The sequence below is a fragment of the Arabidopsis lyrata genome, assembly GCF_000004255.2.
Source record: "Arabidopsis lyrata subsp. lyrata unplaced genomic scaffold ARALYscaffold_2, whole genome shotgun sequence".
NCBI lineage: Eukaryota > Viridiplantae > Streptophyta > Magnoliopsida > Brassicales > Brassicaceae > Arabidopsis > Arabidopsis lyrata.
This window is the reverse complement of record NW_003302554.1, coordinates 62339-77117: the sequence shown is the minus strand read 5'-3', so window position 1 is coordinate 77117 and position 14779 is coordinate 62339. Positions and strand designations below refer to the sequence as shown.

The 14779-nt window shown below is 36.2% G+C and overlaps 4 protein-coding genes across 5 annotated transcripts; 2 read left to right on the top strand and 2 right to left on the bottom strand.

Annotated features, from left to right (window-relative positions):
• The first annotated feature begins 1805 nt into the window (after positions 1 to 1805).
• Positions 1806 to 4526, top strand: LOC9322400 (transcription factor bHLH157). 2 transcript variants are annotated; one of them, XM_021033921.1, is made up of 8 exons: positions 1806 to 2149; positions 2309 to 2398; positions 2483 to 2546; positions 2681 to 2722; positions 2810 to 2869; positions 2982 to 3773; positions 3859 to 3960; positions 4041 to 4526. In XM_021033921.1, the coding sequence occupies exons 1-8, from the start codon at positions 2055 to 2057 to the stop codon at positions 4374 to 4376; spliced, it is 1581 nt and encodes a 526-aa protein (XP_020889580.1). In that variant the 5' UTR covers positions 1806 to 2054; the 3' UTR covers positions 4377 to 4526. The 2 variants fall into 2 exon arrangements, with proteins under 2 accessions (XP_020889580.1, XP_020889581.1); XM_021033922.1 differs by having other exon boundaries at positions 1808 to 2149; positions 4044 to 4526.
• A 103-nt stretch (positions 4527 to 4629) lies between these two features.
• LOC110230797 (probable serine/threonine-protein kinase WNK10) lies at positions 4630 to 7434 on the top strand. The gene is given in 7 exon segments (XM_021034718.1): positions 4630 to 5068; positions 5258 to 5295; positions 5378 to 5605; positions 5708 to 5928; positions 6013 to 6170; positions 6246 to 6645; positions 6739 to 7434. Coding segments are annotated over 7 exon segments (1578 nt in total). The 5' UTR covers positions 4630 to 5017; the 3' UTR covers positions 7221 to 7434.
• A 27-nt stretch (positions 7435 to 7461) lies between these two features.
• Positions 7462 to 8537, bottom strand: LOC9322399 (mavicyanin). The gene is made up of 2 exons (XM_021034720.1): positions 8067 to 8537; positions 7462 to 7988 (listed from the first exon to the last, which is right to left on the bottom strand). Exons 1-2 carry the CDS (start codon positions 8257 to 8259, stop codon positions 7609 to 7611), a joined length of 573 nt encoding a protein of 190 aa, XP_020890379.1. The 5' UTR covers positions 8260 to 8537; the 3' UTR covers positions 7462 to 7608.
• Positions 8538 to 8619: 82 nt separating this feature from the next.
• LOC9322398 (molybdate-anion transporter) lies at positions 8620 to 11616 on the bottom strand. Its single transcript, XM_021034719.1, has 7 exons — positions 11301 to 11616; positions 11035 to 11179; positions 10515 to 10954; positions 10157 to 10422; positions 9844 to 10059; positions 9314 to 9422; positions 8620 to 8984 (listed from the first exon to the last, which is right to left on the bottom strand). The coding sequence occupies exons 1-7, from the start codon at positions 11449 to 11451 to the stop codon at positions 8923 to 8925; spliced, it is 1389 nt and encodes a 462-aa protein (XP_020890378.1). The 5' UTR covers positions 11452 to 11616; the 3' UTR covers positions 8620 to 8922.
• Positions 11617 to 14779: the final 3163 nt, after the last annotated feature.

The window sequence follows — 14779 nt, the reverse complement described above, 5'->3', positions numbered from 1 at the left end:
CATATGTAAAAAATAGTACCATGTACATAAAAATAGCTAAAATAAAGTAACAAAACAAGTAATTTTTAATACTATTCATGAACTAATGTTCAATTTCTACTTAACATTCATTTAATATATACGGAGTTAAGGACCCTTTGCACAAAACTACAAATTTTTCCTTGCTTAGATTAAGTGTTTGCCAACAAATTACTTTCTTCTGCTTTCCTCTATCTTCCTTTTCTCAATCGTTCAGTCCAGTAGTTGTGATCTTCTACAAAAACTTGCAATTAAACATGCATGGTTTCATGACAAAATGCTGCTTAATTATTATGAGGAAAAATAGTATCTCTCAAGACTTAAGGCTAAATCATAGCCTTATTTTAGGTTGGTACCACAAAAGACCACAACTAAACATTTTTATGAATATAGGTATAATAAATCTCTTACGATATGTATATATATCTGGCTTATTAATGGATGCATATATATAAATGTTTTTAGTTAATGTTTTAGGTAAAAAATTTTGTTCTAAATTAGATGATGTTTTTTTTTAATACAATATTAATTAATTTTTTATTAGTTTTGACGATTTATATTTTACAGATTGGTTTTCTATTGGTTAATTAGATAATAAATGATATTTTAATTAAAAATAAATAAAAATTAAAGAATTTTTTAATTAATGTGCAAAATCTTTAAATATCGAATAAAAAAACCAGAAAAAATATAGTATTATTCTTGAACGTTATTTTATGTATGTATGTAACTGCTGACGTTATTTGTGATAGACTGTTTATATAATATGGCTGGCAAAAAAAAAAAAAAAAAAGACTTTATATATATGACGAAGTGGAATCAGAACTACTTAAGTCAAGATTATCATACCAAACATTCAAGATTTAGGTGACACATAGTTTGGGAACCTCATTGGCCCATACACTAAAAGGCGGTCATTCTTTTTTTTTAGAACTCTAAACCATAGTATTTTTCAACCAAAAACGTTGTGATATGAATTTCTTCATGGCATATTTACAATAAAATCCTTCTACAACAACTAGAGGGTTCAAAAAAAAAATTAGTGGGTGGTCGTTGTTAAGCCCAAGAAAGTGAATAATTAGTAGTTTAGTACAAATAATTAAAATGATTCGATACGAGAGGATGATCGCTAGAAACCCCACATCACCCACCATTATCTTTCTCTGTACATTCTCCTCATTTATTTTGGTTTTAATATTTTGTTTTTTTTTAAAAAAATTTTTTTTTTTCCTTTTTTTTTCTTTTTGTCAAAATTTAATTTTATTTTTCCATCTCACCAGTTTCCAATATAGAAATTTTTATCAATTGTTAGTTAATCATTTCTAAATATATTGAACATTAAAGTATATCATAAATTCGTATCGAGTATTTAATGAATACTTACTAAAAGTAAAATCAAAATAAAATCTCCCTTTATGGAAATTATACCCTCGAAGATCCTCTCCCGTATTAAATTTCAAAGACAACAAATAAATATATAGTAATAAAAGCAAACTTCTCCTTAAACTGGTAATAGCCGGTGTAACTCACGTCACTTCTGGGGAAAAGCGTGACTGGACACCGGCAGACAAATCAAATCAAATAGATAATAATATTTATTTTTATTTAATTCATCAAACTTGTCTTCCTCAGACAAAAAGGCTCTTCCACTTCTTATCGAATTACAGACATTTCAATATTAATATAAACATTTTATTTTCTGTTTTTTAAATAGCTTATGTTATTGTTTGGTTATATATATAAATATAGAAAGAACCAAGCTCTTACCTCCTTTTTAATTGCTTGAACAAAAAGTAAAACACAAAGGAATTTTCTCTGTGTCTCAGTTTTTTTCGTTCTTTCTTTCTGCAGATAATTAAAAAAGAGAAACTCAAAACCGACATTTTTCTTCTGTTTCCAGCTTTTCTTTATCTTTGGTTTCTGGAGAAGACAAAAGTTGTTGTCCTTTTTAAGAGTTCGAGATCCTGCAGAAATTAAAAAAGGGGTCGTCTCGAGTTTTGTTAAAACTTGACCCGTTTCCGGTTGGATTCCTAATTATGGGTTCAGAAATTAAGCAGATATTGAAGAGTCTCTGTTTCAGCCATGAATGGTCTTATGCTGTGGTTTGGCGTTATGATCCCATCAATTCCATGTAATTCCTCTCTTTTTTTTTATTCCAAGGTTTTTATGCATGTTTCCCCATTGATTTAGGAAAAGACTGAATTGCATTTGCTCTGGTTTTATATGTGATTTGGCTACTTTGGTGTCCATAAGTGTTGTTATTTAGTTTTGTTCATTTGGATGATTTCAGGCTATTGAGATTTGAAGAAGCATACAATGATGAACAATCAGTCGCCCTAGTTGATGATATGATTCTACAGGCTCATATCTTAGGCCAAGGGTACGCTTTTACTCTTCACTCAAATATATATTATCTGTCTCTGTGTTTGTGTTTATGTATATACTTTTCTTTTGATGAATTTAGAATTGTGGGCGAAGTAGCTTCGACCGGTAACCATCAATGGCTGTTCTCAGACGCATTGTTTCAGGTTTGTTCTCCTTCTTCACTTCTTTTCCTTGATGTTTCATTTTCTCATAATTAATGTATGTCCAAATTTACTACATACAACATTTTATGAAGAAGAATAAAGATTTGATATTTATGTGTTTGATTGTTTTGCAGTGGGACCATGAGTTTCAGAATCAGTTTCTCTCTGGCTTTAAGGTAATTTATATTTGTATCGTCTCCAAGTTTAAGGATTCATATATCCATTTGAATCAGATTCTTATTCGGCAGTTTCCTTATACACAGACTATAGCAATCCTTCCACTAGGATCCAGCGGCGTTGTTCAGCTAGGATCTACTCAAAAGGTTTGCAAATATATATAACATGTTTTCGATACGATAAAATCAATTTTCTTGCTGCGGAAGGAAGTCATGGACTAATTACTTATTGTGTTTGTATGTACCTATCAATCTTTAGATTCTTGAGAGCTCAGAGATATTGGAACAAACAACAAGAGCTCTGCAGGAGACGTGTTTCAAACCAGATGATTCGGGGGATCTCGATACTCTGTTCGAGTCTTTAGTCCCACTGGGAGATTGCGAGATTTTCCCAGCTGAATCTTTCCAAGGATTCAGCTTTGACGACATCTTCGCTGACGACAATCCTCCTTCTTTGCTCAGCCCTGAGATGATCTCTGTTGAAACCTCTGAAGCAGCTTCTTCCCACCAAGATCTTAGCAATGGAGATGATTTTGGGTTCGACATTCTCGAGTCTTACTCTCTGGACGATCTTTACCAGCTGCTAGCTGATTCCCCTGAACAGAACTGCTCTTCCATGGTGATCCAAGGAGATGACAAGGATCTTTTCGACATTTTGGGGATGAATCCTCAAACGCCTACAATGGCTTTGCCGCCTAAAGGACTCTTCTCAGAGCTCATAAGCAGTAGTCTTAGCAACAACACTTGTAGTAGTTCTCTCACAAACGTGCAAGACTATTCTGGCGTGAACCAGAGCAAAAGACGGAAGCTTGAAACATCATCAGAGCATAGCTCAAGCTTGTTTCCGCAGGAGGAGACAGTAAATGGTCGGAGTTTGTGGAATGATGATGAGAGATCGAGCGTTGGAGGGAATTGGAAGAAGCCTCACGAAGAAGGTGTGAAGAAGAAAAGAGCAAAGGCAGGAGAAAGCAGGAGGCCGAGGCCTAAGGACCGTCAGATGATACAAGACCGTATCAAGGAGCTGCGAGGGATGATTCCAAATGGAGCTAAGGTAATTAGTAGTAATATATATATAGTTGGCATCCAAATTATTTAGGGATTAGCAAATGCATTCTCTAATAAGTTTTGATAAACAGTGTAGCATAGATACGTTGCTTGATCTGACCATAAAACACATGGTGTTCATGCAAAGCATCGCCAAGTACGCGGACAGACTCAAAGAACCATACGAGCCTAAGGTAATATATCGATCAGTAGTAAGTAATGATGAATCAAAAACACAAGTCTTTGTTTATTGATGAGCGAAAGATATTTATATCAGCTGGTGAAGGAGAAAGAGAGAACATGGGCGTTGGAAGTGGGGGAAGGAGGAGTGGTATGTCCGATAATGGTGGAGGAACTGAACAGGAAAGGAGAAATGCAGATAGAGATGGTGTGTGATGAAAGAGATGAGTTTCTGGAGATAGGAGACGTGGTGAGAGGATTGGGATTGAAGATAGTGAAAGGAGTGATGGAAAGAAGAAAAGGGCAAACATGGGCACAGTTCATCGTAGAGGCAAAGCCACAAGTGACAAGGATTCAAGTCTTGTACTCACTTGTTGAGCTCTTTCAACATCACGACACCAAACATGATGATTTATTATTATTATTATAGTATAGTATAGTATACCTACCACTTTGATTTTCTTTTTTTGTTTTGTTTTCTTGTTACAAACATGCATGGTTACAACAAGACAAGAATCTGTTGATAGTGTAGTTGTTCCCCATTTAATTTTACATGAAAGAAGATTGTATGGGCTTTAAACATTGAGTAAGACAAAGAAAGCCGCGTAACGACACCGTATTGGGTGGAATCAGAAAATAGATTCCCGTTAGGGGAGACAGAGAGGAGAGTATATAAATAAAAATAAAAACAACAAACAATCCTCTCATCTGTTTTAGGGTTTCGAGAAATTTGATATTTGATTTGGGAAATTGGTGGCGAAATTGAAGCTTCTTCATCGGAATGGTGGATGGTTGATGAATGGAGGAGGAGATGCTCTTCTTCTTCTTCTTGTATCCAACAATGAGAGACGACGCAGAGGCACCTCAGCACCGTCATCGTCTGGGAGATGGCCGCCACACTCCTCTGTTCCCGATGTCGGTTCCGATCGGCGATATCGACTCCTACTGCTTCGCCCGTGAGGCCTTCTCCGATCCAATCTCCTTCCACCTCCTCCTCACCCTGTAACCCCCTCTACCAACCATCCCTCCTTGTTCCGGATTAGATATTATTATTAGGTTAGAATATCTGCCATGGACGAGGCTGACTTGGTCCACAAAGATCCCTCTGGTCGCTACGTTAGGGTACGCTCTATCTGCAATTTCCATGGAATTTAGACTATTTCCTTACAAGCTTTATAAGCTACGTTAATGGCCTTTGTTGTTCCAGCCATGACTGTTGCTTGTTTTGAACCCACCCCTATACTTCCTTTGCTTCTTCTCCTGGAAACTTTCCAACCAGTGATCATTCTTTTATCTTGTTTCTTTCTTCAGTATAATGACGTTCTCGGCAGAGGGGCCTTCAAAACTGTGTATGTTTTTTTAAATGCAATGCTATGTAACTCTTTTTGCTTTTAAGTTGTTTTTCTCATCTCTTGTTGTTGTTAAAATCAGATATAAGGCATTTGATGAAGTCCAAGGTATTGAAGTTGCTTGGAACCTCATGAGCATTGAAGATGTCTTGCAGATGCCTGGCCAACTTGATAGGCTATATTCCCAAGTCCATCTCCTCAATTCCCTTAAACATGATAACATCATCAAACTCTTCTACTCTTGGGTTGATGATCATAACAAGTCCATCAACATGATCACTGAGCTTTTCACCTCTGGTAGTCTCAGCCTGTATGTCTCCTCACTCCTCTCTTCTTCTCTTTTCATTTTCTCTCTCTTAATATATCTCTTATCTCTGTCTTTCCATTGATTGTCATTTCTCTTGGTGCAAAGTTATCGTAAGAAGCACCCCATAGTTGATCCCAAGGCCATCATCAACTGGGCAAGGCAGATTCTTTAAGGCCTCCACTTTTTGCATTCTCAGACCCCTCCTGTAATTCACCGGGACCTTAAGTGTGACAATATTTTTGTCAACGGACATACCGGAGAGGTCAAAATCGGAGATCTTGGCCTTGCAGCTGTTATGCAACAACCCACTGCTCGAAGTGTGATAGGTAATAATACTATCAGACCTCTTTAACTATTGTTGGATCGAGGAAACCTCTATTAGAACTGAATATATTGGGTATGTTGTTCAGGTACTCCTGAATTCATGGCGCCTGAGCTCTATGAAGAAGAATACAATGAACTTGTGGACATCTATTCTTTTGGCATGTGCATGTTGGAGATGGTAACATGTGAATATCCATATAATGAATGCAGAAACCAGGCTCAAATATACAAGAAGGTTACCTCGGTAAGTCTAATGTGATATATAAGTCTTACATTTCTCTTCCACACGGGACTCTTCTTTGAACTGTTGCATTTGCAGGGTATAAAACCTCAATCTCTCAGCAAAGTTGATGATCCTCAAGTTAAGCAATTCATAGAGAAGTGTCTTCTCCCAGCTCCTTCTAGACCAACTGCTCTAGAGCTCCTGAAGGACCAACTCCTTGCAGTAGATGGCGCCAAGGACTCCACTCTTGCTGCTTCATCAAACACAACATTCAAACCTGCAAAGCCACCACACTCTGAATATCGTCGTATGGATGTTGATCATAAGGAGAATACAAGTGTTTCCATCTGCTCCTCTGCTAAAAGCAGCCAAGAATGTGCATGGCTCCAGACCATTGAAGTCCAGAGGGTTGCTGAAAATACCGAATTCAGGTTGAGTGGAGAGAGGAGAGATGATGTGGCAGCATCAATGGCTCTGCGTATCGCGGGCTCATCTGGTCTGTCTTACGATATCTTAAGGCCACTTTTTTTTGTTCTCTTCTCTTGCATATTTTGGAATGGCTTAATTACACAAGAAATTTTTGTAACAGGTCAAGCAAGAAAAGTCGATTTTGACTTCAATCTGAAGACAGACACAGCAAGAGCAGTTACAGGGGAGATGGTTGAAGAGCTTGATCTGTCAAGTCAAGAGGTTATTGTGATAGCTGAGATGATAGATGAACTGATAATGAAGCTGAAGGCTAATCGAAGCCTGCCTTATGATGCAAACAGTTTATATCAGTCGAAGGATGAAGAAGCTGGAGAATCAATGAAGTCAGACATATCAGCAGACTACTACCATCGGGTCTCCTCAAACGAGGGTTCAGGGCTCGGCTGCTGCTGCGAGGCAGTAGAGTCTTTGTTGTCCTCGTTTCTGGATTCATGCTCAATGGTGTCAAACAAGCAGTCGGATGATCTGAAGGCGGAGCTGAATGTGATAGAGTCGCAATATAAGCAATCTTGTCAACGACTGCTGAAGCTGAAAGAGGAAGCTATAGAGAAGGCTAAACGGAAGTGGATGAAGCTGAGTTGATGATTCCTTCATTTCATTTGACGTAGCCACAGTTTTGGGATTTGCTCTGCCTTTTTTTGGTTTGTTTCACTGCCTTTTTTCTTCATTTCCCGTCGCTTTTGGTTATGCAATATGCATATTGCATTGCATCAGGAATCACAGATTGAAAGAATGAAATGTATATGATGTTAATAACGATTAATAATTCCTGCTGCTAATTCAAAATTTAGAACTATATGGATTGTGTGAATATATCTGTTGCTAGTTTAGAAAATTGGCATATTCATTGTCGAGATATAAAAGGATCGGAGCCGATGAAGAAGAATAAATAATTAAGAGATCATAACAAAACAAAACAAAAAACAAAAAGTTATTCAAAAATAAAATAAAGATATTCAAAATTCCATTTTCACATGATTGCACCGACGACAGCGCAAGCCAGCGAAGCAGCGACAGTGGAGAAAGCTGAAATGAGCGAGGAGGTAGCCGACGATTTCTGAGAGAGAGGAATAGACCCGAAGGCGTTTTGGTACGAGGGACCGTCGGCGGCAGACGACGGAGACAAGGCTTCTGCTTCGGCGGAGTAAGTGCCGACGGATACGAGGAGCTTCTGGTACTTGGTACAGTGGCCGGGATTTGCACTTGTGAAGTATAGGGTACCATTTTGGGTGAGGTTGAAGAGAGAGTTGCCGTCGTTCATGTACAAGATTGGGTCTTTGGTGTTGCAGCTTTTGAAATTGGAGGGCGTCACTTGAATCAGTGAGTCTTCGCTTGGTGGGTACAAGAACACTGTTTTGGTTTCCAATGATTTAGATTTTAGAGGGGGATTTGAAATTGTAAGTAGAAGAGTTGAGTATTTTGACTTACAGAGGGAGTCACCGATCTTGAAAGAGTGAGATTTGGGCCATTTGGTGTAGACTTTAGCATCAATTGGGATACCCCAAGCGTCCAAGTCCCCAACTTTGTATAGAGTCGACGACACTGTACCAATCTCTTGTCCTAACAATATCATCACCTGTAATAACACCATCATCGTGCTGCTCAAACTCATGACTCCCATCTTGCTTGATTATTGGTGGTGTACTTTGCTTCTCAGATCTCCTGAAAAGCAAAGCTTATATAAATTGGTGAAGCAAATGAGGTGGAATGACGGTTGTACCCCTGACTGAAGATGGGGCACATGGCCTCAAGTGGGCAATGTCGCATCGTATCAATACATAAATGGGTCTAATCGCTATTCATTTGCAATTATATAATGTCTGCTTGTGTACTGATTGTTTCACATGGCCACCACCAGTTAAGAATAACGTTAGATTCATTCATGTGTTTAAGTGTATTAGTTTATGACTGACTATTGCCACATTCAAACAGAGACATTTATTGCCTAAATTCAGAATTGCAAAGAGATTGAGCTTCCTTTAAAACAGCACTAATGAATCTGCATTTCTATGGTTCAGGGCCAATATCGTGACTTATAAAGATTGTTTTTGAGGCACAAAAGAAAGTTGAAAGATTTAAGAAGAATAGTGGCCAGAGCCCAAATAAGCTGACGTGCAGAGGTATTAGGGTGTTTGCTACATCTGGTGAAGGCACAAAATCCAAATATAACTAAACAAGTGGAAAGACTTTATGACCAACGAACGTATTAAGACAAGTAGAAAAATCATCAAGAGAAGACGGAACGGCGTTTCCTCTTTTTTTTATGTCATGAGAGGTTTGGTTATTATGGGTTTAGGGGGTCAGCTTCTGAGGTCATCTCCTTTTCTGCTGACCACTCTTGTGATCCTGCAATAGTAATAAAAGATACACTAGAATCACCGGTCCACGATTATTGATCAGATCAATGAAGCTGTTAGATATGAACATATAACGGTTCCAATGTTTGATAGAAATGCACGCAAGTCTGATAAACGAATCTACAAGCATGATACAGATCAAATGCAATGTTCATCAGTTAGAAATTCATGCATGAATTTCTTGGGAGCATTTCTTATTTCCATGATAGAATGTCCCCAAGTCCACTAGTTATACCTTCTACAACCCAATCAAGCGTGTGTACCACATGATTTTTACTTTCCTTTAAAGCATTTCGTGAGTAATGTCAGAAGACTTACTTGACTTGTGGATCTCGGCTACATTCATCAACCTCCTCTGCAATATAGAGGCCACAAAAAGGAATACAGAGCACATTCCAAACATCACGGTCATTGGAAACGCGTCAACCTTTAGCATACAAAGATCAGAAAAGCTCGTTAGGTCCATGGCAGTGCATCTTTTCCTATACAGGTTTACATCCAAACGAAGAATCCAGATGATAGATATTGAATTAATAACTTGTAGATTGTACACTAAGTATCTAAGGGCTAGCTTTAGATAGTACTCCTTATATATGGTTGAACCTATATGATGGATATTGAATGAATAACTTTTAGATTGTCTAAGTATCTAAGGGGCAGGTAACTCCGTTCTAAATAATTATGAATGAAATGAAATCTAGCTACGCTCAGTAGGCCGAGCCATATATTTACCCAAAAGCTAGAGACATGTAAAAAATTGTTTTCAGAACATAACGTTCCTTATTAGCAATGATACTAACACCACTGCCTCGAAGAAGTCTGAATAAAAAGAGAACAGGAAAACTCACATTGTACAATACAAGGCAGACAAAGATGTTGAGTGGGATGCGGAAAAAATTCATGATGGTGCTTCTAGCTTCCTCTGGAATGTATTGCGATCTCATCTTCATTATAGATGGCCAGAAGATTCCTACACACGCTTCAAAAGTGCAGAAACCCATTAACTGAATGCATCCAGAGAATGATATGCTTCCACCTTTTACACCTGAGGGCGCCACCAAGAACTGTTCCAATATGGAAATCGAGAAGTTATTATTATATCGGTAATAATCCTTGAATATGGAAAGTAAATAGTGAGAGATATGAAGACAGAGAGCATACGCTTGTTACAACAGGAAGCATTAGAGCTGTAGAAGAAATCACAAATACGATCTGCATATAGCTCTCTACTTTTGGAGCCGAATGTGCCAACAAACGAGAGGCAATGGAGCTACCAAGCATGGAAGCCAGCATGAATGTTGCAAAAATGAAACCATGTGGAATGTCCTCTTCGTTTGGGCTCAAAGCAGGAGTCCAGAGAAACACAAAGGTGTACATGGAGCCTTCGAAGAGAGACTGTATGGCACCAAGCAATGCGATCTTCTCATCTGATTAAATAAAAAAAGTGGTTAGTGGAATAAAGCTAGAAGCAAAGACATATATTGATTTTGTCAAAAGCAAGGCAAGGTAAGAGATTGACCAGAAGCAATGGCAGATGCAGCGTTCTTGAACTGGGTAAGAAGGTCTTTGTTTTCAGAGGGATCACCATAGTTTTCGGACCAAGATGAAATAATAACGGCCATACCAATAGCAAGGAAGCAAGCAGCAGCATCGAAAGGAGCAACAGGACCAAGGGCGAGAGAATCGACAAGGAAATTGCCAAAGAGGCCAGCAATGATGGCGACTAATCCATTACCGAGGAAGATAGCCTTGGAGAAAGTGAGAGAGAGCCACTGCTGCTCGAAGCCTCTCTTGTTGTGCTCAGCGACAAGCCAGGATTCGAAGGCAGAGAAAAGGAGAGAAGTAGCGATACCACCAAGAACACGACCGACCATCAAAACTTTGTACTGGGGAGAATGTTTGGTGATACAGCTGAGAATGTAGGTAATGCAGTAGGTGATAGAAGCTCGCTTGCGACCCCTAAGGAAGTTAGAGATCAGAAGAAGATCCAATAGTATAATAAAATGGAGAAGAAGAAGAAGAAGAAGAAATGCGCTGACTGTTTGTCGGCAAGAGATCCAACAATGGTGCCAAACAACATGGAAGATCCGAAACCAGCAATAAAGAGCTGACCGATCTCCCCCTTGCCGAAGCCATAAGTGCTATAGAGATAGTACACATAGGGACCCTGCAACCAGTCCCCAGCTGGAGAGAGACCAAAATCAATAAAGTCATTCGAGAGAGAGCAACATTCATTCATTCATTCCGGTCCGATCTAGTTCCACCGACAAATAACAACAAAATCGATTGGATCGAGAACACTCACCCATCATGAGAGAGTAGACGAGGAGATAGTTGTTCTTGAAGGAGTTGAAGGCGGAGGAGGTGTTAATGCGGTCTTTGTTCGATTTGCTCAGCTCCAAGCCGGCGACGATCGCAGCCAACCCACCGAACACCACGAAGTAGAAGATCTCCATTGATACGATCAGATCTCGCAGAAGATGATGAGAGAGAGACTTGTGATTTCAGATTTGTAGAGTGTGTGCAAGTTAGTGTATTAATATTATTAACTAATAAATCGTTGATTTAAATGCCGACTAATAATAATAATAAGTGTGTATGCCTTTGCCTCTCTCTAATTCACCTCCTAATCTTCAACCATTTTTTTTTTCTTTCCAAAATTAAAACCACTTCTGCCTTGGGCTTTGCCTCGTACCCCCAAATGGACTTAAAGAAAATGGGCTTACAAACGGATCGAAAATTCCGACGATACCAAACCGGAAAAACGAGACTAAATTGCTATTAAGATTGGCGTTGTTATAAAATTTAAAGCTACAATCTAGTACTGTTAAGTAGGCCTGGCCCGGATCCGGATATCCGGCTTTCTTAAGGTATCTGGATCCGGATCCGTTCTACTCAGATATCCGGGTTTAAGATATCCGTAAAAATAGCCGGATATCCGGATTCAGGTTTTTTTATACAATTTTTTTTATTAATGTAAAATTTGAAGAAAAATATCTCAAAAACAAATAATTTAATATAAATAATTAAAATATTATAAAATAATATTATTATTATATAAAATAATAAAAATTATTAATAAAATTTAAATAATAGTAATAAAGTATTAAAAATATTATTATTATATAAAATATCCCGGATCCGGATATCCGGCTTTAAAGTTTCTATTATCCAGATCCGGATCCGGTCGGATCTGTTTTTCATTATCCAGATCCGGATCCGCCCCATCCGGATATCCTGTTTTTCGGAGCAGATCGGAGCGGATCCCGGATAGTTGGTCTCACGGATACTGTTAAGAGAGTTACTATTAAATTTAATCAGGCGTCAATTAGTCAGAAAACTTTATAGTCATAATAGGTAATTAGGAATTGATCCGTGGTACACTGCAGAACGATTTGTTTTATAAAAATCTTACTGTTTACATACAAATAAATAACTACAAAATTGGAAGAATATTATTTTAGATTGACATATAAAACATCTACAAATTTACACCCGCCATACACCGTTAATGAAATGTATGTTTTCATAGCTATATTTTTTTAAAAATAAATCGTAAAACATCTTTATCGTAAAAGATATAATATATAATATAAATGTATTAAAAAAATACATAATTTCAATCGTCTATATCTATATGTAATCATCCAATTTTTTACGTTGCGATTTTTATAAAACAAATCATCTCGCGGTGTACAGCGGATCAATCCCTACTATTATCAAAAACAGAAATCACTCACACAAATATATATAAAAAAAAGGAAATAATTCACATCGGTAATAAAAGGTTACCATTACAACAATCATATATCTTTTTACGGCCTAACAATTTATTTGACGTGACTTGCGTTTGCTGTAGTTAATTAGAGATTCAAAAATTGATTACTATAGAGAAAAAAAAACCAAGATTAAGAGACTGAATCTACTTCTCCCAAAGAGGTTTGGTTACTCAAACTCTTTCGTTGCTTCGATTCCAGTAGTTGATGGTCTAGTACAACGTTTTTGGTGGTAGGTGTTTTGTGTTTGATGATTATATGCAAGTTGTGCAGAGAAGAAGCAAAAGGATAAGAGTTTTGGTGGTATGTGGGTTTGATGATGTGAGAAGACCTAAAGTATTTATAGTCGCCTAAGTTAGATCACAAATCTCTTGGTAGCCAAACATAATATATTTGATACCATAACAAAATTGGAATAAAGTCTTTGTAATCGTTTATTGTTTAGGAATATGCTACGATGTGGTTTTAAAGAGTAGTACAATTTGTTTCTCTAAAATCGATTTTATGAATATTAGGAAGGAGAAATATATGAATTACAGTGTTTTTTAATAAATAGTTGCCTTCTATCTTTAAAATCATAACCAAAAATATATTAGGTAAGGAAACATAGTTAATTAACTTAATTTAGAGTAATTATTTGGAATTTGATTAAATAATCGAGAATATCTAAAGATATTTGAAATCAATGATTTCTAATCGTAAAAGTTCCATTATGCATGATTTTAAATTATATATTAATATTATTTTAATTAATATTAGTTAAAATTAAAATAATATTATTTTAGTTACTACACTAGTTTGGTTGATGTATATGGCAAAAGTTGGTTCAACATCAAGTGAAGGTTAGAGCCAAGTGAAAATTATCTTTCCCATGGTTTTATATGTTACTAGATTAGGACCCGTCCGATGTGCGGGTTTAAAATTTTTCAAATAAAATTAAATTTAACAAAAATATATTAAATTTTTAATTTAAACAGATACTATATTTAAAAAATAAGAAGATATAGATTCATCTTTTTGCGTTAATACACTTATTTTCATTTATATATTTTAAATTTGTTGATATATTTATTATGATAATCAAGTAAATTTTAATTACCAATCACCAAAAATTTTGCCAAAATATTCATCATCATTATTATTATTATCAAATCTCAAAAAATGTGATTTTGCAATTTTGCCTAAGATATGATTCCGCAACTTCTTCGGAAAATATTTTACATATAAACCACCTATCAAAACTTTATTTTATTTACATGTATTTACAAATTTAAAAGTTTACCACTCAAAATGTATTTTGTTACACTCAATCATATTTTTAAAGTTGAAATATGATCTTTACCACCACCTAAAAAATATATATCTCTATTAACATATTAAGTCAACTATATGTCTCTTTACTTTCACTTTTACATAGTTTCTTTGAAAAGTAAAATTGTTTAACACAAAAAATATGTCGAATGAAAAATATAGGACAATTCTCAATACTTAAGTTCTGGTTTTCCAAAACTATTATTGTTAGTTTAATATTCCAAAATACCACTTAATTTCTGGTTTTCCCAAAAAACTACAAAACTAAAATTAAACTTTTAACCTTCAAAGCTAAACCCTAAATACTAAGGGGGTGTTATTCAATGGTGGAGTTAAAGTCAATTCTTTAAGGTTTAGATTTGTTTTCTGATATTGGTTTTAAGAATCTGTTTGTGTGGATTTCAAAATCTCTGCACTATATCTTGGATTTTGATTCTAATAATTTACTCATGAAACTTCAAAGAGATTTCATTTGAAATGACTTAGGTGGTGTTATTTAATGATGGATTTTAATAGAATTGAAATCCAACACTAATCCAGTGTTATTCTACTAATGATTATTAATCTAACGTTAAAATCTGGTGTTATTAGATCTTATATTTCATTAGATTTTAAAAGTTTGGTGTTATTCAATGGTGGAGTTAAAGTCAATTCTTTAAGATTTATAAAATCCAGTGTTATTCAAAACTAAAATACT